We start from the raw sequence: 24634 nt of genomic DNA, 5'->3' as shown, positions 1-24634 counted from the left end.
CACAGAGCTCTCGCATCTCTCGTAGCAGTTCTAATAGTCGAGAGGTATCGGCTATTAATCATGTCTGAGGTCCTAATTTTCTAAAGCGAAGGACATTTCTTTTAAAAATTTATCTGAAAGGCGTTTTTATTGGTCGAACAAGCCTTCTTCCTTCTGTAAAAAAAAACTCCTACGATGTCACGAATCTGCTCAATTCAATAAGAACTCACTTGCCTTTAATATGCAGAAAAATTGACTGCAAAAAGTTCCCCTGCAGTCTGTTTAAGCGTTTGCGTATTGTCGGAGATGAACTTAGTTACTTCTAGGGATCTATTCAAATATCCAATATTTAATGCCAATAGGAACTTAATCGAGCTTGAATCCAGTGCCAATTCCAGTTCGACCGCTTATGCCCCTACACACAGCGTTATAGCTTCTCACCTTTGACCCGTTGTCTTTCTGATGCCATATTGTCTTAGCAAAATCGACACCAATAAACGAAAAAAGCGAGCTTTACTGAATTCGAAACGAAAGTTTAGCCTTGAATTTTCGCCATACCCTGCAGTCTGCCAAAACCTTTTTTTAACTGTCTTGCGTGCGTGCAGCACCAAAATGCCGATTTCTGATGATGGCTAGTGTAATCCATTAGTCACTGTACAAGCTCTTATTAAGTGAATCAAACTTGTCAGCAAACGTAGAAATGCGTCGTCGAAGACAGAATGGCGTTGTTTAGCGAACCATTTTTCCACTTTCTAAGTGTAAATGGCTGCGAATGATGCGTGTTTTATCCACAAAAAAGATACTTATTCATAGGCACGATCTTTCTTTGAAATGTTTTTTGGGGAAAAATCTTCTCAAAATGTTTCTGATTTAGCATGAAAACAAAGGTGCTGGACATTTTTTGTATAGGGTATCAACATTCTTCACAAACTCGTACCCGTTAATGGATCCTGAATCGAACGGTATGATAATGCTGCTACGACTTCTGTCAATGAAACGCATTATGCAAGCTATCAACTTCATAAGTTTTTCTATCTATATATGGTTGAAATAGGTTTGCATCAGCTAAGCTAGCTTTTGCGGTACCAACACATAGTGTGGATAGCATATTGGCAGACGGTCTGCGTTCAGACGTAAGACGTTGTACGACTGTATTCGTGTCTATCACACATATCGATGCAGGCTCGCTTTGTTCGTTCTACGGAGGCGGCCAAATGGCCAGAGCTTTCAGGAGATATACTCTGGCTTAGCCGGGTATATCTGCCGGGTTTTTGCTTGACCCCACATATAGCCAAAAAGGCAAAGGTTATAATTATTGGATTTCAGTTTTTCTGCTGGTTATAAAAGTTTTCTAAGGGCGTTTTCTAAAGGTGCATTGCGAATCTAACCAAGAACTATAGAATTGTCATAGTAATAAGTCGTTTCGTTGGTGTGCTTAACCTTTTGCCAATGGCACAAACAACATCATGAAGTTCCACCCAATAGGGTCGGAGGGCATACTTGAATTTTTCACAACTATTTGAACAGGTAAAGAGTGAGCATGTTGCTATTCTTTTCTCGGAATAGTTATTTCAATAAACACATTCTGTTTATATTTCTGGATCTCCGTGTCGACTGCTTTCCAAACCTTCGTGTTCCTCCCTGTAAAAGAGAAATGCTTTAACCCATGCAGTGCAGTATTTTGGCCATCTCCAAAAAACTTGCTTCTCTTAAATAAGAGGCTTAGCACATAACAATCTGATGATAACCTATAAATTAACTCCGCGAAACGTCTCGAAACCCGGTTATATCTGTGACTTTCTTTTTACTGGACATATACCTATAGTTTCCATATTTCAAAGAAAATCAACGTCGGATTTAAATTGCTACGTAGCTTTAAGCTTAGACGGGACTATCCCACTACAGACTGCTGGATTGTCGATGCCAGGTCGTAGCGCCCGTGGTGGTTCGCAGTGGTGCCTCGACCGAATAACCCTTCTTACCATTATGGATTACCCATTTCATGGGCGTCTTCTTACCACTATGTCGCTCCACTGCTATCCTTTACTGGTGTGGAATAAAGGCACGAAATCCGTACCAACTAGAATGTCAATTTTAAGAAAAAGGTCACCTTTGATATGATCAACGACGGGTTTGAGGCTCAACGTGTCGGTGATAAATGAAGTAACAGCTCAAAATATTTCCGGAACCTTTTATGTTAACTGGAACTTAACCGTGGTTGGAATGGAAACGTTATGGCGGTCGTGTTGGTCTACTTGGAATACGCTACCCTAAGATTAAGACATCTAGTAATTTCTAGCCTATTTTATGAAAGAGAAACGTCGAGGTAAGGAAGTTTGGTGTTCCTGTATCAAACAGTGCTCCGAAAATTATTTGCTTATCGTTGTCGATAATCCAAACTAGATTTGTCTGTAGCAATTGAAAATTAATTCTGTTATTTATATTTTCACAGCACTGACCATTGATCCTGCCAACAGTGGAGTCAAGCTTGTATTTTTTGGACCACGTTACTTTAGCTACACGACATTTGTTAGCGGAATAGCTTATTTTTAGATATTTGCCGCCTAGATATTTTTAGATATTTGTCGACCTGTTGACATTTTTTTTTTTTCATATTTTCTACTAATATAATTTTTGTTGCAGAATATTCATTTAATTAGGAATAATGTTCACTACAATTTTTTAGCAATGTCCGCTCACTATTGGATAGCTGCCTAATACTGTTAAGTATATGAGATGACCAGGGCGCCATTGTAGCTAATACCAAATACATAATCTAGTTCTACTAAGAATAGGGAAGTTAACCTATCTTTGTCTCTGACCAGCTATTTGAACCTTTCTCTATATAATAAAGGTGAAAGTCCTATTTGTCAACGACTACCAGAGCCTTTACGTTTAAGTTAAACGCGGCTACGAAGTGTTGCAAAGGCGTAGACATCGATCACGATAGATGCATAAACTCCCTAAGCTTTCTGCTATGTTCTTCTGTTGCGGCTTTTTCTTACCGGATTCTACATAGACTATATAGAACTGCTCTAACGCGATGCTTAGCTGAACAATCTCTCGGGCTGCGGCACCGGCTAGTTTTCGTAAAAGCTTTTTAATCGGTTCGAAGTGCTCTTCGCTCAATACGTACAAATCGAATAGCTATATAATTGCGTTAACTTTTCTAATTTCCCTGGTAAAATATGGCGTCCTGTTGAATAACCACTACTTCTTGGGTAAGCTGTCGCAAGCATCCCAGTGGTCGCAAAAGAATCAGGCGTTTTAGTCGTTGAAGTTTATAAGGATTGGCGCGACTGGAGAAACAGATTAGTTGGGAACTGCCATAGCGCTACTGTAGTTTATTTTTGGTATTTACACCCAACATCTACAAATGTTGCATATATTTTGTCACCATACCGGATTGCATACTCGATAGTGCATTCAGCTCTATCCTGTTGACCACGTGCCGATTCCATGATTTTATTTTGTCCACTGTTCTGTTTTTAATGACTGTTAACTACACACCTACTATTCAACCAGAATAACGAGGGTTAATTAAGTGTTGAGACTTCAGTAAGGTGAAGATTCGGTATAAAACCGACGCCTTCTGTTCGTCTCAGTTCTGACACCCTCCAATGAAAGGTTCTTGTGATACTTATAAAAAAGTATACTATTTTTTTTATTAAGAAATCGGTTTATGGTTATTTTGTATATGTTAAAAGGCACTTGAACATTATGAAAAATACAAGTGACATATTTAAGTCTCAGATCTTCTTTGAAGACATTCAGCGTTGAAGCACTGATATAAGTCGTTCAGGTAACACGAGATTGCTACTCACGTCCAATGAATTCCGACCGCAAATTTTAACATACAACACAGGATTACATTAATTAATTCATTTCGATTGGCGTTGAGAAACATATCTAACCTAATAGCTGCTTTGGACATATTTGAGATGAAGGAAAATAGGCCTAGGTTGCAAAATAAATTGTTCACACAAACGACTTGTGACATTGCAGAACCTTAGAGTAAAGGCAAGATTTACACAATTTTGGTAAGGAATACAAATGAAATTATTTATATCTCGGCTTGATTATAGCAACAACTACACAGTCGTCATCAGGTCAGAATCCGATCTATGTGAGTCACACTTACATTGTCGTAATTGTTGCTTTTGTTATGAAAGAAAATTACGTATCACTACGAGTGACGTCTGCCTAACGTTCTGCGCTTCAGACAACGGTTTAGCGTGACGATCGTTAAGATGTTTGAACGACCTCTAAATTCAGTTTTAATATTTGTCTAGAATCACACAGCTTGACCGGCCACAAAGATAGCTGCGCATACGTTGTTCAAGCATTACGATTACTGAATATATAGCTAGTCTATGGGAAGATACATGCAGATTGTCCCAATAACGGATTCTCGATCTATCCTTTTTAAGGCTGATTCCAGTGCACGCCTGATAATAACATTCTCCTACATCAATAGAATAACGGCTAGCTTTATATCGTTTTAGACAAAAGGGAGCTACGCACATGTAAAAATGTTGCCCGTTATTTTCGTTTTTCGAGTTTCAAGACCTAGCTACTTCTTGACGTTAAAGCATTGAGTAGTCAGCTGTAACACATGCGGTTTCTTATCGTTTATTTTAAGAAGTGATGTCCGTGGTCCGTTGTTTCTCAGTACGAGCCAACTATGCCAGCCTTTGGCGGGAAGAGGCATGCCCACTTCGGCGAATGTTACATGGACTCAGAGGCATGGCTGTAGTCTGGTTCATTACCGGAAACTTTGTCTATCTTCATTCAGTGATGCTGACGAGGAACATGCTCCTCTTAAAGGACATGATCAAAGTACGTAAAGTCCCTGGTATTCATATAATAATAAAGTCTATTATTATTCGCAGGGTGTTCAGAGAACGTTGAATGCGCGCTTAGCCGTAGACTCACCTCGTATCTATATAAATGATTCATTATCCGGAAGAGGATTTGGATAGCTGGTTGAACCTCGGCGTTCTCAAGACTGTTTGATTTTAAAAATTATTAGGGTTTAAAAAAAGGTAGGTCAGGTGGTGGAGGCTGCCACTTCGCAACATTGAATGTCAGTGTTAATTAGTTTAAAATGGTCATACGAATACAGAACTATATTAGGGATCTATAGGAACCTATGTACTTCGGGCATACATATATGCAGCAGAACTTTATTCAATGCGAACTTAACAGAGAAATTGAAGAAGTTACTTTGCTTCTAGGTACAATTCGAGCTAGTGTGCATACATTAGGTTGATTGAAAGTTTCGTTCTTTACGAGCAGTTTACACTATTCGAGAACACTATCTTTTCTTGACAGATTTTAACCTCGTTACGTGGTGAAACAAACGCTATTTCGGATTCAGACTCGAAAACTATCTCTGTTGGCAGGGAACGCTGCGGGTACCTATAGTCTTTCCGAGGACAAAATGCTACCGAAGTAGCTCGAGATATTTATGTCGTGTACGCAGAAGACACTATACTTGAGATATCTGCTCAGCAGTGCTCTCCTAAAGTTAGTCTCCATTTTGAACGTGGAAGTTCGCCTCGGTCGGCCATGCCGAGACTGATGAAAGGTGGCTTGTTAATAAGCTAAGAGCATGGGCTATAAGCTTTCTCACGATCAAAACACCTTGTCTGGAATTAAGAAGCGTGCGGTTGCAATCAAGGACTCCTACACAGAATTGTTGTCGGTGACAAAAGGCAGGGTCTACACGTCGATGTGACGTAGAGAAGAAAATAAATATTTTTGGGGGATGTGCTTATGGCCAGAGTTAAGCTAAGCTTCCATTCGAAGAAAGCTACCATTTGCACTCGATAGAACTAGAAAGATATTGGACAGTGCTTTGACCGGATTACATCGAATGAACAAACCTATCCAGTAAAAGAGGTCCGATAGGAAAGGCAAAGTCATCTATCTTTCTCTACCTGCCATGTCAGGTAAATATGACAAAGGACGTTAAAGTTCTCCTGCTAGAACTTCAGTGAGAGGCCCTTTTGCATCCGCTATACTCTCTAGGCTTCGCGTTAACATATTATCGCCTTTTTCGATGAGTGGAGGATGAAATTAGGGGCGGATCTTAAGAACTGGCTTGACGACTTCGTCACATTAGACATAAACATCTCGGATGGGACGAGTGAATTAACTACTCACAAAATAGCGCTCACGAATACTTAACACATTAATTGGGGCAGGAACTAAGTACCAACTAAAAATGTGGGGCGCGAAAGATGATTTTAAACGTCACACTGTTAAGAATCTTACGTGAGAGGAAGGGATATATTCTGGGCGAACGAGACTGCTATCAATGCTACCCTGATGGACATACGGGAAGGATGCGTGGCCATGAGGCCGAGTACGCTCAGTTCCTAACTCCCGTTGCTGCGTTTTTGTTAGGTGCAGAAACTGACATTTCGACTAACCTAATATTTACAAGATGTATGTATTTCTATGGGATTTTTCTTTCATTTTAGGATCTCTTTATAAGGACTTATAAATGAATAATGATCTTTGGCCTAGCTAGCTTCAGATTAATGGTTATAATTAAGACTACAGTTCTTTGTCAGAAAACCCGCACGTTCCCTAGAGCTTGTTAAAGGTATGGCTTCTTTGAATAAAATCATCAGCAATTCATATAGCCGCTTTTCTAATTCACATCACTCTACCTTGAGGAATTGTGTGGGCCAAAGGCATACACTTCCTTAATACACACGTATGCGTGTGTTTGTGTGTGTGTGTGTGTGTGTGTGTGTGTGTGTGTGTGCGTGTGCGCAACGAAGAAGCATTTCTGGAAAAATGGGAAGAGTTATTTTTGACAATTACAGTGTGTGCATTTGGCCCATGTAACTCTATAATTTTCGACTATGTAATTAACTACTGCGTATTTCTGTATGGTTAGCCACAAATCTGAGTGTTGCTTCGAACTTCCCGCCTTCAGCTGATTCTACAATTCTGTCAAGAACAACTCCTTTTAATAACTGCTGTATCCATTGAAATGATTGATAGTATGTCATATGTTATGTTGTACGATAAATTTGTTATAGAAAGTACGGTATGTTGAAAAAACTTTTCTCACCTATAAAACTAGCTCGTTTTTCCTAATGACTATTTGTATTACATGTGTCGTAAACTTCAACAACATAAAGGACCTCGTTATTACGTTCGTGCTGAACTTTTCGCTCGCCGAGGACACGATTATCTTCGTCGCGTAAGTCTGTTAACATTGTTGCGCTCTATTGAATAGTCAATAATAGTATTTGTCAATAAAGTACGGCTTTTATCGTAAAGCACAAAGCTTAAACGTAAAACTGCGTTATCCAATATCATGTTGGCTATATTTAGGATATGGCTGTTTATTAGATAATAATTCCTAAGGAAACAATGCGCCTCGACGGCTCGTTGAATTTTGACTGACTTCCGTGCTTATCTATATTTGAGTTGATTCTTGTATGTGTTCTCACGTATCCAAATTTATAGGGCAGTCTTCTTTGCATTTGAATTGGAACAAAAAGGAGCATCAATTCGCGGCGTCGTTTGTTGCTGTTTGTACATAGTCCTACATATGTTATCGCTCATAGCGTTCTGTATGGGCTTCGTCTTGCTTTTACTGCCCCACCTAGGACAAGGGCCATCGTGGTCGTTCGAAATGTCGAGGTACGCAGGCCGCAATTTACACTATATATGTTTATGATATGCATGCACGTCGCAATGCTCCGTTTTGTCACAGCTACCATATATCTGATAATAATTAAACTGTGACGAAGTATTCGTTAGGAGCTGAAAAGGAAATACTTACCGATGTTGCTATAAGGGTGCGCTTTTTTAGAATTCACGCGTGTTGACCAAAAGCAAATCAAAAGGTCAATATATGATATTGGCATGTTCGGATTTATTCATGGGCCCTTTGACTTTGCCCTTCGGAGCAGACCTTTTTTCGTGCTCAGACACATCACAGAACTATTGAAAAGCTGCAGTACTGTTCCTATGTCTCCTTTCATCAGGCTCAAAGGATCTCGTACGCTATCGACCACAGCGCTAAGAAAAGCTCACCGTAAATCGTCCGGTGGTAGTACTGAGTCTTTCTTACTTGAACGTCTGTCATCTTTGGCAGATGTTGAACTAAAAACTCGGCAAACAAAAGCAGTAATTAACATTTTAACCTAGTTTAGGGTGCAAAGACAAAACATAAAAAAATGTGTTTTTTTTATTTTGGATAAAATACAATATCATTATTATATTAACATGATAAACTAAGTGCACGTTTTCGTCACCCATGTGCGGCTCAGGACAACAGTAATAAGTAGCCTATTTTGAAATATCTGCTATGGAATCTTTATAGAACTACGAAAATATGTGCGACTGAACTATCTCTATTCCAACTTCATTTGTTCTTCAAATGTACATAAAGCATATTTATGATTTACTAATGTTAATATAGTCGTTCTGTATAAAAATACGTTCCATCTTTAACTTGATAAAGCCATATTTTACTTGACCTTTGATTCCAGATTCACCACCGGCTGCGCAGAACATTGGTGGAAAAATCTTCTCATGATTAACAATTTCGTATCACGAAAACAACAGGTGCGCCAAATGAGACCAGCTGTAACGTGTGACTTTGTTTGAAACTGTGTTTATCGTACGCCTTAATAAGGACAACCATATTAAAAATAGATGCTTTTTCAGGAATACAAACAAACAAACAAAAATCAAATAGTAAAAAATCGATTATCAAGGTATATCGGTTAGAGGCTACACATCTGTAAAAATTATGTTGAACAGGGTTTAACGAAATGTACACATGTACTAAAATTGCTTCGTTCCAACTTGCGTCTCGCATTTTGTTTTGCACCTGGAGCACACTTAACGATTACTTTCTTGGATAGCATCGGTCCTTTTTGCTAGTTATATACAAAGCGGGACGCCTCGGTAAACGTATATGTATATATATATATATGAATAGATATGGTACACGTGTAAAATAAATTCCCCATCTATAAATATTTAATTGCTGGACAAGAAACGAACGGGATATTTTTGTCTAACTCGATCGCCTCCATCCCGATTGCCAACGAACGTTTCTTACACGCTTGTACACACAAGTAAATGTATTATATTAATTACATGAATATAATATAGCTGTCTTAATTAACCGTTTTAAGTGTATTGAACAACTATGGTTGCCATCTTTTCTCGTACAATGCTCTTTCGTCGGGGCAGCCCTCGTCTACTTCTTAATAACGTAAGTTGTGCAACTTTGCTGTTTGCAGTACTGTGTTTTAAGATCTCTCGACACCTACAAAAGAGCGACTGAAATTCTTAAAATATACCCCATTATATTAGCATTATATATAGAAGCATTATCACAGAGTTAAATTTAATCTCGTAGGGATACCCAGACAGTTCTTGGAAAACGCCCCCAACAATGCTAGTCGTTTAGTCCTTACAAGGCTCCAAGCAGATTTACGTTGGACAAGTTATATTTTGATTTTATTGTAATTGTAGTAGTAGTAGTAAAAAAAGTAATTGTAGAAGGCAACTCGTTTTTTGCAACACCCACCTCACGATGTTAACAGAAGCACTTCAAATTGGTGTATAATATAACGAACACTTAGTAAGTCAGTATTTATTTATAAAGTAGCCGAATGACAAGGAAAAAGCTTTGTAAATATATAGGATGTCAAGTAGGACTGGCATTTACAGGCGACCTGTCTTTGGAAGGCTGTTAACTTTGGTAACGATCTTGAGTTCGGCCCTAGTCACTGTGACAATTACGCTCACTTTTGACTCGGGGCCCACTCTGTTGCTTAGAGAATACAAAGCTGGGTAAGCGATGTTTTATGTTATTTTATGAGTTAATTCACTTGCAAGAAATATAGCCGACTGTTTAGATTTTCAATAGAGTTGTAATAACTTAATTACTAGAGAACGACTAAGCATGTGGTTCCTATTGGCAATAATATCTTCTATTGTTTCTGTATGGGTATGGACTCATACGCTTGAGTTAAATTATTATTATTATTATTAGAGGTGATTATAGACGAATGGGGTAGAAACGTTGATGCTAATGGTTGCCGAATCTGATGGTTCTCATCAGACTGGGAGCAAGCATTCCGCTGAGTAGGCAATTATTAAGCTAGACCAGATCATGCACGTGCACCGCATCAATATATTCGGGATGCTGTCGATGGTAAAGTTAAGTACATTCGGGTGAGACTATACGTTCTCACGTGCAGGAACGTCCAGTTTGCGGCGATCGACTCAGATTCACAGTCTGGTCACTTGTCGAGAAATTATTCAATAGGCGACACTAGCTTGACTACCTTCGGGGTAAAGCAAATATTTAATGCACGACAATGAGTAACTTCGCGACAGATTCCGGGAAGTTAAAAATTGGAGAAAGCCCAAATTGCTATCGTTAACTTTACAGCAGAAGATTCCTCCTGTCGTTATTACAATAGCACCTCTCATCAAATGATTTTTTCTAATGAAATTCGCATAGCCTCTATGACGAAGAGTGCTTACAATAGTTCTATATATTCACTTTTTCATAGGGATATTGTGTTATTGATCTGTATTTATAAAGTTCCTTCATAAGTATTGGTAGAAGAGAATCAATCGAATTTGATTGATTGAGAAATTTAACTTAAAGATTGGTTATCAAAAACGATAGTAGTAATCATAATCAGCACTGCGTCTATCTAGCTACTGCTGAGGATGTATTTGTTGGCAGATCTGGTTGTAACTGTCTTCTACAATGTGTATTATTTTACCTGTGTAAATCTTGTTCGTTTCGTATTATAATTTAATGTTACCGATACCATAAGTTCCAACGGTACTATATACATCATCCTTGTATTACACTACATTGGTTGACTAGGGATTTTATCGAAAATACGTGACTTTTAGGCGAATTTGGAACGACGTGGAGCGATGAGAGCACAGTGAAGATAAAAACAATGATTGGCAAAATGGGTTTTGTCGCTTTAGAGTGTCTGACCTAAATTCGTGGCAAAATGTATAAATGTAAATAATATATATATATATATATAAATGTATCCCAGATAGCATACTGTGAGCCTACTATACGTCCCCGCAGTAAACGTAAATACGTATATAGTCCCCGCAGTAAACAATTTCGATAATGATTACCACTCTGTTGTTAACAACATACTCACACCGCGCAGGACTCGGCACGTATATTTCGACGAAGTGTACACGAAAATTTATACGAGGGGTGGCGTTTTCTTCGTGGGCGTCTACCTTGGCCTTTTTCTCTCAAAATACAAATCTCTCAATGTTTCGAAGGTTTGTGAAAATTATTGCTTTAGCTTTTCTATAACATTTTTACTACACGGCTTACTTGTCAGACAAATCGAATTTGACGTCTGACAAACGTAATTTCTGAATAAAACGAAGAAGCTATATTGTGTATAATTACTATACTCAAAATGGAGGTGTACTAGCAAGTAAATTTCATTTTTGATTTTTGCTCACTGCTAAATAGTGCGATAACGCGATAGGCTGGCTGTTGACGGTGGCTGTTTCAATGGCCCTCATATATTCAACGTACTATTGGAACCGTGGGCTAAAGCTACCGACCTCAATGGAGGCTGCAATATTTGCTGGACTTCATCGGCTCGTCTGGTGTGGACCTCTACTCTTTATGTGTCTTTCCTGTGCCGTTGGATATGCCCGTACGTTGCGCTATATATTACTAGACGGACCTGCAAACTTCGCCAGGCGTCTGCTTTATGCTTGATTAATTTGATTAGGTTACTTAGGCTAAAGTATACATTAATAGTTACCTTATTGCAAGCACCCTGAATTACCTAGCTCTGAACAACGATAAAATTGACTAAGTCTACTAATCTATCGATTAACTTCCTAGGACTTTACCAAGGTTGCATTTTTATTCTTTTTTTTTTTTTTTTTTTTTTTTTTTTTTTTTTTTTATTATACTTGGACATTTCATATACTGCCTTTGCGCACAAGGGCTCTCTAATATCCATAGTTGTCCAGACTTAAAACTGCGACCCTTGAACTAAAGGGGATGATCGAGGTCTTTCGCCTGTCTTCCTTCTATACTACGTAGATAAATCACCTAGACGAAAAAAGCTACTATATTAAATTTTTAATTTTTATAACGCCGAATGATCAGCTTTAGGTGTATATTGCATTTTCACTCAGCTCATACGGATCTGCTGATTAATGTAAACATAACGAAGTGCCATGTAATTATTTTTTTTACACTTTTGTACCTATTTCAGAAAACCTTTTGAAAGATATTATTGTAAAGTATCCGCCATATCAGTCGTTATAACTTTCCAACTGACACTTCCTGAGGATTCGTTCAAAAAACATCCAAAGTAGCTAGAAATATATCTTTACCCTACTGCCACGTGAGCGAGGCGAACATCTAATTCGCCTATAGAATTATAAATTGCATTTTTTTAACTTAGCTCGGTGAAAGCTTCCAAGCGAGGGTATCGAGATTCTCCTCCTCCTCCCCATCCCCATCCCCATCCCCCCCTTCTCTATAGACCTCCTCCATGATTAATATTTTATGAGTGAAAAAAAGTTTTAACAAAACCTCACCAAAAGATAGCTCTCCACCTCGCCATGTGTACGATGTAAAATGCTATAAGAAAGTACGGTTAGTTGCAAAAAACAAGAAATTTGCCTAAATCAACATTACGTTTTATGGAATAATTAAAATGAACTCCTATACTCAGTACTAACTATTGGGGATGGTACACTAGCGACCCGACTACGTTAAATCGATTTAGATCGGAACAAACATATACAAACAATCCTAGAGCTTTAGTAATATATATATATATATATAGGCGACCGTCGGCAACATGTAACGTCGTCAATATTTTCTCTGTTGGAAAACTTTTGAGCTGTAAACAACTTCAATGATATTTTATTTATCTGACTACTTGGATTGGTTGGAAGCCAACACGGCTTTATTCAGGCAAGAATCGATTCAACCAAAAAGAAATTAACATTTTAAATGGAATTGTTAGAAGCTAACATCTCAAAAAGATACTCGCGAATTTTAGAGAGAAATTTCAGTAGAATCTTTGATAAATTTGTGCTTTGATTCCGCAACCCAACATAACGAATGGGAACCTGAAACGAGGCAATTGTCCTTTTTTTTTAAAGACGTTCATGTACGAGAGCACATATCCGAACGAATAGTGTCACTTCTATATACTATAGCCATGGACGATAATCATTAATTCCCCACTTCTCTTCATCCTAGGATTGATCCTCTGGATGTTATCATGGCGAATATGGGCCATTTTCTCGCGCCTCACCTATTGTATGCTGTTATCACACGCTTATGTGATCCTGTACTCAAACGGCATAGCCCGCTCTCCATTTTTCTTCTCGTATGATTATTTGGTAAGAAACAGCCATAACTATTAACTAGAGGAAGGTTATCTATATAAATTAGTTATTTTCATCATTCAAAATCAATTTCTATTGTGACGCAATCCTGAATGAAAGATAACTTGAAAGGATTGTATTGCTGAATCAACCGGTATCGTTTCTTCAGATTCAAAGAAAGATAATGAGCAAATCGAAGCTATCGACGTAGCTCTTTAAATACAGCATAATTTTGCTTGACCGCCAGACCTTTACGCTACGCCCGATAAAAGCGTCCCGTTTCTATTTTCTTATTTCTTGCGTAGTCCTACCTGGTACTGCATCATGTCGTATTCGCCATATTGGTCTCTATCATTTTGTCGCTACTTGTTGAAAAACCCGTAACGGAGCTACTGAAGTTGTGCGGCCTTCGGCCTTTTGAGGCTCAAAGAGGTAGGTGCAACTATAAAGTAGATTGCTTCCATTTAATCTGAACATGGATGCCTGCATAAGCATGTCACGCAGTGTAATGGCAGATTATCGCTCAACATTTGAGATCACGTCTTATATTGGTCAATATTTTATTGTCGTTTCAGTGTCACAAGCGTCAGAGCCTCCTCAGCCCAAGCCGACCCTCCAACCCATTCTCATAGTGGCTCAAAAGCCCAAGAGACGTAGCAACGACACTGTTAATAACAGAGAAACTTGCTTCGAACTCAGGTAACCATATGGCAACAAACTACTTAAGTTAATCATTGACTGGCAGCTAAAGACATAAGTTATCCTAGCAACGTAGTCGGCTTCGTCCGAAAAAAACGTTACCACTTCATCTAATTACGCCTTCGACGAGAGTAGCCGGCTGAACCAAATACAATTGTTCGACTCGTTTGAATCAGACATTACACACGATATGATAACTTCTCCGGTGGCCAATAGTGAACGCGTTTAAAATTAAACTTCATTTGGGGGGGGAGGGGCATTGCTGTATGATGACCATGCTGGTGTTAACGGCTTACCTATTGTTTTTCCTTGAAAATAATAAGAATACGAATATTACTCTCACAGATAGCTTGTCTGTTTATGTTAATAAAACGCAATGCTTAAGTGTATATAAAAAATTTGTGATCTAAAACTTTTATACACTTGTATTCCATCTCATGCCAGACACGACACAAAGAAATATTCAGGTATTTACACTGTATAGCGACATCTAAATCTGGACGTTCTCTCATTTTGTTGCTTGTTTCTAAGAGTGTACCTAAGTAAAAACACATACTACAGTGAAACGTTTGGGAGATTGATAAAGTCATCATTTGTCGCGACTACAGCTTCCATTCCGGACCGAAACCATTGACAAACAGCGTCAGCTAATATAAGTGACACGTGCACGGAATTGTCGCACACACCCTACATACAGTTAATTCAATGGGATCAGGCTTTGGACTGGTACCAGATCAAACATCTACAAAAAAAAAAAGCAAGGCTTTATAGCAACCTAAAAAAATAAGAGAAAATGCCAAAAGTCTCGAAAGCTTATTTAGATGATCAGATTGGTACTCAGTGTATTGAACAATTTTTCAAGCCATATTAATGAATTTTCAAAATGTTAAATTTGAACAATATAAGGTATGTTTTGGCTTCTTTCATAAAAGTGCTCCTTGGACATTTCCAAATATGCATCAATATAAATAGTATTGTAAACTGCTGATTTCGGGCATGCAAAATCAAGACAGCTATGTGTGTGTATATATGTTTTTTTTTAATAAATAAGGAATACGACATGATCTTTTCTCAAAGCACTGACATTGATCCCGTGGTAGAGGAGTTCAGTAGTCAGCTGTCATTCAGTCTCAAATGGTAAGTCCACATGAAGAACAGCCGACAATAATTTTCCTTTGATGTTGGGGAAGTCGCGTCTGGTAGGCGAAGGATTCTCAGTTCATATTGGGTGTGATAACGTCTTGTACACCCGCAAAATGAGCCCAATATAAGCTCGGCTGAATCCCAACTTCCCCTCATGTCGATACCTTTATAATTCGATGTAAAGGTCTTCTGCGTTTCATTATAATGATAAATATTGTTTCACGCTGATTACAATTCTAAATTCAGGTAAGTAAAATCAGGCATCTGTACATTTTCTATTTCATTCGTAGATGGTTTATGCAACGTTAATCAGCCCTTCATCAAACTTCTGAGAGGGTGCAGCCAAAGCGTTGTTTAGTGAAGCTTGCTTAGTCAAATCCTGAACTCTTTGTAGCTTTTTCTTTTTTAAGTAAACCCTGCCATTTGTTTCAGGTTCCCAGTCAAGTCCAATTAGAAATTTTGCTTTTTTTTTTTATATATATCAGTGTAATTTTAGCTGTCAAATTATGATCGAGCCATTAAATGTATCTCATAGATCAAAACTAACCAGCGTTTGGCAACAGCCAGGTTTGCCTGCTGTTTGTGATATTTAACAATATGATTCAACTCAGCTCACTCGACTAACCTTAATTAGTCTCCACTTCGCTAAGTTCGGTATTAACTTCGGTAAGTTAATGCTTTCCTTGGCTTAAAATACGTAAAGCAAGCCAAAGGTTAGTTTTTAAAAGAAACAGGCCAGTTTTGCTAATTACAGTCATAGATAGCAACGGTAGTTTTTGTTCCGAAAACGACTTCGTGACATGGCCAATTGAAACTAAAGTAAAGATAAGTGTAGGCTCTTTATGATACTTTTTTAGGCAAGAACCCTGGAGGAAGTATGGAAAATTGTCTTCACTCTGCATAGAAGTGCGGAACGTCTGTGGTTCGATTTAGTACAACAGACGTTCTGATGTTGCAACATCATCTTCGGGGAATTATCGTTTACGCGGCAAGAATTATTAATACGCTTGTCTTTGTATCGTAAAAGGATATTCATTTCAGATTTGAGTCACCATACTGCGTACAGTCTTCGCACGCTTGCATTGGCTTAGTTTTACAAAACAATCTTTTTGTGTCCCTTTAAGGACAATCGTTGGAATACGGACCTTGCACCCAAAGACGTACAAACAGGATAGGTCGCTGCTGGTCATAAAACAAATGTAGATTGTTTTTAGTTGGTTAGGAACCGAAAAGGCAAGAGACGCAAGAGTAGCTATAGTTTTTATTCGAGTGGCTCACGTAGAAGCTTTTGTAGGGTGACCACCCTGCAGCGCTTGTTGGTCGGTTACTCCGGCAAATGGAACGAATGCCTTTCTGCACTACGCAAAATTCAAAAAAAGGAGAAGACAAACGCACGAGACCTCATTAGACGGCCTGTTGAATCCTTATTCTCCACCCTTTTTTGTCACAGCTCATGCTTTGTGCAGAAGGCCCCAGCGCTGTTCATTATTTCTGTATAGTGGTTCATTTGTGTAAGTCCACCGTGGCCCATGTCGACCTGCGCTGCTTCTTTAGAAGCTTTAGATCTGCTCTTTTACCGCCTACAGCTCACAAGGATTCTATATGCATGTTTTCTATAGTGCCCTTCTTTGGGTACTTGCTAATCGGCTCTTCCGGTCTCACTACAATCACCATCATTGCTACACTGATCTTCCCCGTCCATCGACTCAAGGCATTCACGGTGTTGAAGAATAGCCCGATTTAAATCTCCTGATAGTTTCCTGGGACCCATTTAGCTTATGAGTTTTCACTGCCAGTCAGAGATTAGAATGAATCGTTTTAAAGAGCTGCTCAACAACCTAATCCTATCTGGGTTAACCTTGATAACAATAATTTTAGAAGCTTCTCTCATTTTTTTTCGATTTCAGCGCAGACCTGTCTGTTCTACTTGGATTCAATATACCATCAAACTTTTAAGGAGCAGCTACAGGTATTATGTAATTGAGCTTAATGTAGTCGGAAAAAAATACACGCTCTGAACCTTTTTTCATGGAAACGTTATGAAATATGAATATGCTTGTTTCGATAGTTACTAGCCTAACCTCTGTTGTACATAATCGTAACCTATCATGCGATAAGGTATACACATGGTGCATAGTATTAAGTTAAAATCGAAGTATTGAGAACGCGATTTTGTACAAACGGCACATGCATCGGTTGTCTGAATTTTAGCTGTTCGCTTAAGAGTATTCCCGCAAGACTCGATGAAAACTTATCGTATTTTCCAGTCGTGAAATCCAACCGTGAAAATAACATTCAGCTCATTCTAGAGGTTCTCGTCCTCAGTGCTCTTCCAGCCTTCAAGAGGGCAAGCTGTAAGAGGTTAGATTTTATGAAAACGCTCTTAAGGCAACATAAATAATAAGTTTTTATGCCTATTTTACTTATAGTTTGATCGTCGATACATATTTGCTTTCATTCTGAGCACAGAACATGATGCGCGTGTTTTTTTCCACTACATTTTCACATTTGTGGTGACCCACTTTTGAACGCTTGTAAAGTGTAAAGCACACGTTTAAAGGCTCTGACACGCGGCCTGATGAAAAGAAACAAATCGATAAATGAGACGCCACGGGTTTTAGATTCAGCATCTTTAATCACATGTCCTGAAGGGTGACATCGATTTCAGCACGCTCAAGGCTATCGACAGGTAATTTTTGAGCAAATTCACTGGTATCTTTTATTCTTGTTCCTGGATATGTATGTGTAACTAACATCAATCAAACAATGAAAACAAGCGTATCCATTAGACTTCTTGGACAATTCGTAATACCTAAGAATTTAATCATGCCAACGGCTTTTTTCTACAAAAAGGTCCAAGCCTTTTATAGAAAAAATCTCTAACAATTACCAAAATAATTTCACACATATGGTACAGATTCGTGGTATATTACGAAATTAACTAATAGTGGTTTACTTATATACAGGTGCCTAAAATGGTTTTTTGCAGTTAGGTAAATACACTTGAAAAAGGATCCTGTACGAAGAGCTATTCACCTCAACAAAAACGTTACTAGATTTTTTAAATCCAATGAAAGTTGCTTAATTAGATTAAAAAAAAATTTATGACTAATTTTTGCTAAAATTTGAAATATATCTACATAAGTTAATTGGTGATAAACTTACTTTCAAAAATATCACCTGCTGCGAGGCGCCTGCAGAAGGAATGAGAAATGAGATAGAATTTTTATCGATATTATTTTTGGGGGCGTGTCGCTAGGAACATCGTCCCAAAAAGGACTTCCGAAGCTACCGCTATGCTGATGGTAAAGGACCGAATGCTGGCTCATGTCACCTGTTCCCAAATTCATATATCCATCAATAGATAGATTGGCGAATGCTAGATCCTAAATGTACGTGCATAGTATACATACATTATCGCGATGCACTATCTGGTAACGCAATGCTCGATCTTGCTGCACACGCGCCGTTATTGCGACGAGTCTTGGTATAATCTGACACATTAATGCTCATCAAATGGTAGATCGACATAATGATTGTTTGATCGTTTGGAAATAAGCGGCCTGGTTCTCGTCGTACAATCAGCATAGTGAGAGGAAGTTATTACATGTACACTCGCTTATCGTCCGCAGTTAAAATGTACGCTTAAAATTCTTACAATGCTTCTTCAGATCTTCTATTCATCTTCTAACTTTAAGATCGGCAGAGCACCCCGTGATCGGTAGAGAAAAGTCAAACGATAAGAAATATATTTGTCATATCCAAAAGGCCAAGTCAGCAAAGCCGCATGGTCCCTAACTACGGCAAAAACAGCAAACAAAGGGAGCTTTTTCAATGCGAATGTTCTGTCGGAAAGATGTCGAGACCAATCGTCTTTTGTGCTAAATAGCTAACAAGAATGAAGAAAGCTATTCATTGCAAGTAGTTTATCGCTCAGTTTTCAATACCGGTACATCGTACGTCTACGATAACTACTTTCTCTTAAAATCTGTTAATCAGTTTGCAATCAGTTTAGCAGCAAGCATGGCTGATGAAAACCGTTTACCTTCGTCTGAGTGTCAACAATTTACTGAAACGTACATATAACGATGTGGCTTCTTTGCTAAATGATTTTAATTTTCCGTTCATATCTGAATAGGTATATCTCAGAAAGTGTCGAAAAAAGATGAAAAAGAAACACGAAGAAAGATGGAAAAGAACAAATCTGCGACTGCCTGCGATCTGGACGTATATCAATATCAGGTCGTACTGAGTATTCTGCACCTTTTCACGCCTATGAAGCTCAATCCTTCCAGAAACATCAAAATAAAGGTGTACGACTCATTGCGTGGTTATTTAACTAGTTACTACCCGCGTCGACGAGAGTTCGTCAACAAAGTCTGACCATCATCGCTGCGTACCAGCATTGCGCCTTACATTTCTCCTAGATTTCACGAAGCGACTTGTCAACATCTGCAATTGGTCAAGTAGTTGGTTATGAGGCAAAGCTTTCTTACAGAAATTACCTACATCGCCGTTGCCGTTACGCACACGCAAGTAGAAGAGCAATCGCATATTAGTGCCGTTAACTAAAGCAGTTTGGTTCCAATTTTATGGGTACGTAAAAGTTAATTCAGTTAAAATGGCTATGTGGCATGAATTTTATGCCGAACCATCATTCACTAGCGTTAAGGCTCCTACCAGCTCATCCTATAAACGGGCACATGACAATATCGCCCTACAGTGTCATCCGGTTCTCATTCGTCGTAAATTGACCATATTGTTTAACTATTATACGGAACATTGACGTGAAAAATCGAGTCGCTTTCTGAGAAGGCAACTCGACGCATTTAGTCAGACGTCTTCGTTCCTTTGGAAATTCTGAAGAACATTTCTCTAATATCTAGAGATAGAAAGATTAAAGGAGGTAGAGCATACAAAACCTCTGTGTCCTAAGTTAGCTTTCCTTGCATGGTTTTCCAAGGACTGACAAAAGCTTAATAAGGACAGACGACGAAATTTACAGCTACCATTGTTGAATTGGCGACAATGATATCTAGCATAATATCTGCGTAGTATGATACGATGGCATCTTTCACTATGAGACATACTCAAAGGCGTGGTTAAAAATCTGTTCATTGTTGCGTCTATGTTTCATTTTTTCGCTCGCTGTGGTATACAAAGTCTAACTAGCTAAAAAGTAGAAAAGGGAGTTTTGGGAGGCTAATACTGTGGGTATTAGAATGACAGTGAGTCACCACACCGAATTTGCCCACTATATAGCTCACTGCAGGTTTTGAGAGCGTAAAACAAAGGGTTTACGGCTATATAAATTGTCAAAAAAGTAAGTGCTCTATCGATGGCCGAATCATTAGTGCAGAACGATAAGCACATCTTATAAGCGTGGGGCAAAGTTTTCTCAGTAAAACGAGCTGTTCAGCCTCAGAGCTCTTCTCTAGGACTATATGTCCCTAGTTCAGAAATTCGGGGTTGAATGATCAACCGCACGTCTGAAACGCTTCTCTTACAGATGTAGTATTACTTTTGTGAAGCTTTTGTCAGTCGTTTACTTTTACATATAACTTCGGTTGTGAAGCGGACTGAGCAAGAAGTGCAAGCTCGACCACAAGCTGGTCCGTTTGTTCTTCATCTATGCGTATGCACCATTGAATTTTGTTGCCTGTTTTATATAGTTCTTTATGTCAACGAAATGAACCGCAATACATAACGGTTGTTAATTCAACTGATATATTTTTCATTTTAATCGATCGCTTTGCGTTCCTTCGTCTTATTAAAATATTCGTCTAAAATAATAGGGTAGCTAAATGCTTCTGGCAACTATTCTACTTTTGTTGCTTTCGTGCCCTGAAATAGGCGTTCGTGGGCGAAGACCTTGTCGGGAGCTTATCTCGCAATTGTATTTACAATCAAAGCAATCCATTCGACAGCTTCTCTTCAGGTAAGACGGATGAGGGCCATCCTATCCCATCCATCGAGGTCTATCTTGTTTGAGATTTGTGGCACCCGGATTCTTAGAAGTTTGGCCTATATTAGTGAAAACTGCTACTAATGTTATTATGGCTGCAGTAACTCTCTAAAAACGATGCCGCCCTTTATATCGAATCAGAACACCCAACCGGATTAACTAAGACGTCAGACATCGGCAGAGTGAGCGCATCAGCGCCTGAAAGCAACAATCAGCATCGCCGACTGTAGATGAGTGGTAAGAAATACTGGCCGAAAGGTGGTACCCTTCTAATTAAGCTGTCTATAAAACAACACGAAATTTACCATGCGACGAGAGCTACCTATTAAACTATAGAAAATAGTTTCTCTTAATTAAAAGAAATCGCGAGGTTCAGATTGAGCAATCTGCATGATTAAAGAACGCTGATAACCAAATGAGAGCGTCTGTCAGTCGAATCGAAACGAGTTCACTCAATGAAGTCGGTATTCTCGAGTAAAGAAAACTGGCGGCTTGCCCAAAACTTCAGTGTATATACATTTGTATATGTGTGTAACACTGCTTTAAACCTACGCGTAAAGTATAGAAAGCTATCCGAAACGTACAGATTAGCGCACGACCTGCCTGTTGTAATAAACGACAGTAATTCATTTTCAATGGATTTTTTGAAAGAAGCCTTTTCGTCGGAGAGGAGTCGTTCATCTTTAAACGAATAGGCAGAAGGAGACTAGAAGGTGAAGCTTATGTCAGCTCGCCGATTTATTCAGTATATGCCGTTGAAAGTGAAGAGTTGGTCTTTTTAAAAAACTAGAGAATAAACTCGTATTTTCTACAGAGTATATATAAACGTCACCTGTAAACAGTAGCATGAATAGAAATGTACAATACACCAGTGTAATTATTACGTCTAGTCTATTTCTCTGCACAGCTAGACAAGCTATCAAGATACCTCAAGAACGAAAAGGATGAATAGCAATAACTGCCTCTATTGATTAGATCTGTGTTCTGTCAAATGATTCAGAGACAAATAATGCGGTGGAACTGCATCTACGACAAGGACTAACGAAAGCCGAAAACAAACTGACAATGATGGAAGTGACGACTGAATTAAAAAAAAAAAGAGTATTTCTATTCCCATAAAGTGGCTTGGTAAAGAATGGTCGACAGGACAACATAATTAAGAAATTTCGAGGATAACCACGCTTATGGATCCATCTGCCCATACGCCGTGAATCGCATTGGAATAATGGAGCATTGAATTATCTAAGATCGTGAAGGTATATGATAATGTTTTGCGTTTGCATTTGGCCCAAGGGTGGGACGACGCAAGCCAATTACACAAGACCAGTATCAAAGCGTCAGCTCCATGTACATTTCTTTCTTACGCCTACAATGATATTCTTATGTTTTCGACAACAAATCGGACTTCAGAATATATATATATATATGCCTAGTTTTACTTTTACCTTAGGCATCGAAAGGTTATATTGATCGTCAACCAAAGATAGCTTTATATTTGTTCAGTGTGGACAGATTATCCAAATATCGTTCCTGAATGCATCACAATCAAGACGTTTTACGTTCGGTGTCGATTCTCCTTTCACTAAAGGCCTGCTTCCCAGCACGAAACGAAGTGTGGCTTTGAGTCTAGATCAAAACGTGTCCTTAACGTTACCCTAACGAGACGGTGTAACTCATTCTGAGGCGATTCATTTTTTTACGAATAGCTTACTATGCGATCACCCGGCTGGTTTTCTCAAAATGACTTTTGTTTTTTTCAAAAACACTTTTTTCCCTGTTGATTCTGCAAAAAGTACAATTTATGTTTAGATCTCGCAGAAAATTCACTAGGCCAGAATCATGAAAGCAAACAATGTTATGGATAGATTGATAATGGTGCGGCCATAGTCAAAAAATCAACTGCAGATGAAAAACCAGCCGCAGCGGCCTCTTCGGTTGTTTGACCTCCATAGAAAGTTACGTATCCATTAAACTCGGTCTTAGAAAAAAACGACGACGTCATACAACTAAGGTCAAAACAGAGACATTTAGTCGTACATCTTACACCGACACTCTTACACCGACACGATCAATGAATAACAGCACAGAATGAAGGCCAGTATGGCAGTTGTGTTTTTCTTAACGTAAGCGTTGTTTGGACAGAAAGGACACCATTATAATGTTATTCCTATACATGTTACACTCGTAAACAATATGAGCTACGAATAGCCTTACAGGGGAGCTGAAGGACATGCGTTTCAATTTCCAGCTATAATAACTGTCCTATGTTGTGTTGCGTGAATTATAACTGAACCTCGATCTGTCAAAGGGTTTCTGACGCTTATGTGGAAAGGTAGTCACATTGCCTATACTATATTTAATTAAACAAGTACTACTTTGTTTTGTTGAATTCACTAATGAAGTTCTGTTTACGATAGCATACACATGAATAGATGCATTAAACTTCTACGAACTAGAAAATTGTTGTCCCGTAATAGCGTGTTGATTTGATTGCTACACAATATGACCGTAGGCCACGTGGAACGACAATAATAATTATGGCCACGCCGGCGGTAAAATGGCCAGCTCGCTTGCAACTTCGCTTTCGCCAAAGCAGAGATAGCAGCAGTAACTATTTGGTTAACTAACATTAGTAAAGCTGTTTATGTGACATTTATTAGTGCAAGCAAAAAATGCGAAGGCAAAGCGGGAGAAAAACTAATGGTGGTATGTATGACGCCAAGCTCATGGTGGTATAATGCTAAAGGCTTGCTAATCTTTGGTTGTTAGTCGTATTACGAAATGTCGCAAAGTCAGCTCTGGTCCCGTCGCGGGAACCGCGTATATTAGATGGCCAAAACGTAGAAATCGCTTGTGCTGTCATCGTCTACGGCTCTGCAGTCGCCCAGGTCAGAATACCATTTCCCAGCTTCATTAAAACTCGCTGTTTACTTATTAGAATAGAAATAGTCGATCTGCCTGGACGGGTAGTCCTTTCTTCTTGACGAATGAGACGGGATGCCCTAACGGCGCAAAGGACAGGAATTGTTGTACCCCTATCGGGCGCGTCCCCAGACTGCGGACAGGAAAATGCCCATCGGAGGGCATGGGTACCAGGAGTCACGATATATATCAGAACCCCCGGTTTTTGATCCGCGCCTATGCTAAGCAGCGGTCTCAATTGTATTCAGGGCCGCGATAGCAAGCCGCTGTGACACATATCGGCGGGAAAGAATAGAAACCTTGAAATAATGCTAAAGCAGTTCTAAGGCTTCATCCCCCAACCTAAATGTCGAAGCATATGCATTTTTACTCGAAAATCCCACACTACTTAGCTTTCGGGTGCACATTAGCATGTTAGCAGCCTTAGTGGTCAGTCTCGTTAAAAATACAAAGAAAAAAGGTAGTCCTTTCCTGCGCAACGGAGGGCGCCACATGCTGCTTTGGGAAGAGGTT

The 24634-nt window shown here is 38.9% G+C and overlaps 1 protein-coding gene across 8 annotated transcripts in view; it reads left to right on the top strand.

Annotated features, from left to right (window-relative positions):
- LOC111247573 (O-acyltransferase like protein-like) overlaps positions 1-20956 on the top strand; it is a 28445-nt gene extending 7489 nt beyond the window's left edge. Inside the window, exons 9-21 of one of the 8 annotated variants that reach the window (XR_015324042.1) lie at positions 4622-4818; positions 7140-7201; positions 7471-7647; positions 8502-8577; positions 9156-9235; positions 9682-9819; positions 11181-11301; positions 11501-11690; positions 13265-13407; positions 13698-13824; positions 13968-14091; positions 17142-17923; positions 19373-20956. Coding sequence is in view for 7 of the 8 variants with exons in the window: in XM_086984025.1 (XP_086840151.1) it covers positions 4622-4818; positions 7140-7201; positions 7471-7647; positions 8502-8577; positions 9156-9235; positions 9682-9819; positions 11181-11301; positions 11501-11690; positions 13265-13407; positions 13698-13824; positions 13968-14091; positions 14623-14725 (1538 nt within the window). In the remaining variant the exon portion in view is untranslated. Of the gene's footprint in view, positions 1-4621; positions 4819-7139; positions 7202-7470; positions 7648-8501; positions 8578-9155; positions 9236-9681; positions 9820-11180; positions 11302-11500; positions 11691-13264; positions 13408-13697; positions 13825-13967; positions 14092-14622; positions 15256-17141 lie in introns of those variants that run through there. The other 7 variants (XM_086984023.1, XM_086984021.1, XM_086984025.1 and 4 more) reach the window with 7 other exon arrangements.
- The last annotated feature ends 3678 nt before the right edge of the window (positions 20957-24634 follow it).

This window comes from Varroa destructor, unplaced genomic scaffold (assembly GCF_002443255.2).
Source record: "Varroa destructor unplaced genomic scaffold, Vdes_3.0 BEIS01000003.1, whole genome shotgun sequence".
In the NCBI taxonomy this organism is placed as follows: domain Eukaryota; kingdom Metazoa; phylum Arthropoda; class Arachnida; order Mesostigmata; family Varroidae; genus Varroa; species Varroa destructor.
This window is presented reverse-complemented; position numbering and strand designations above follow the sequence as displayed.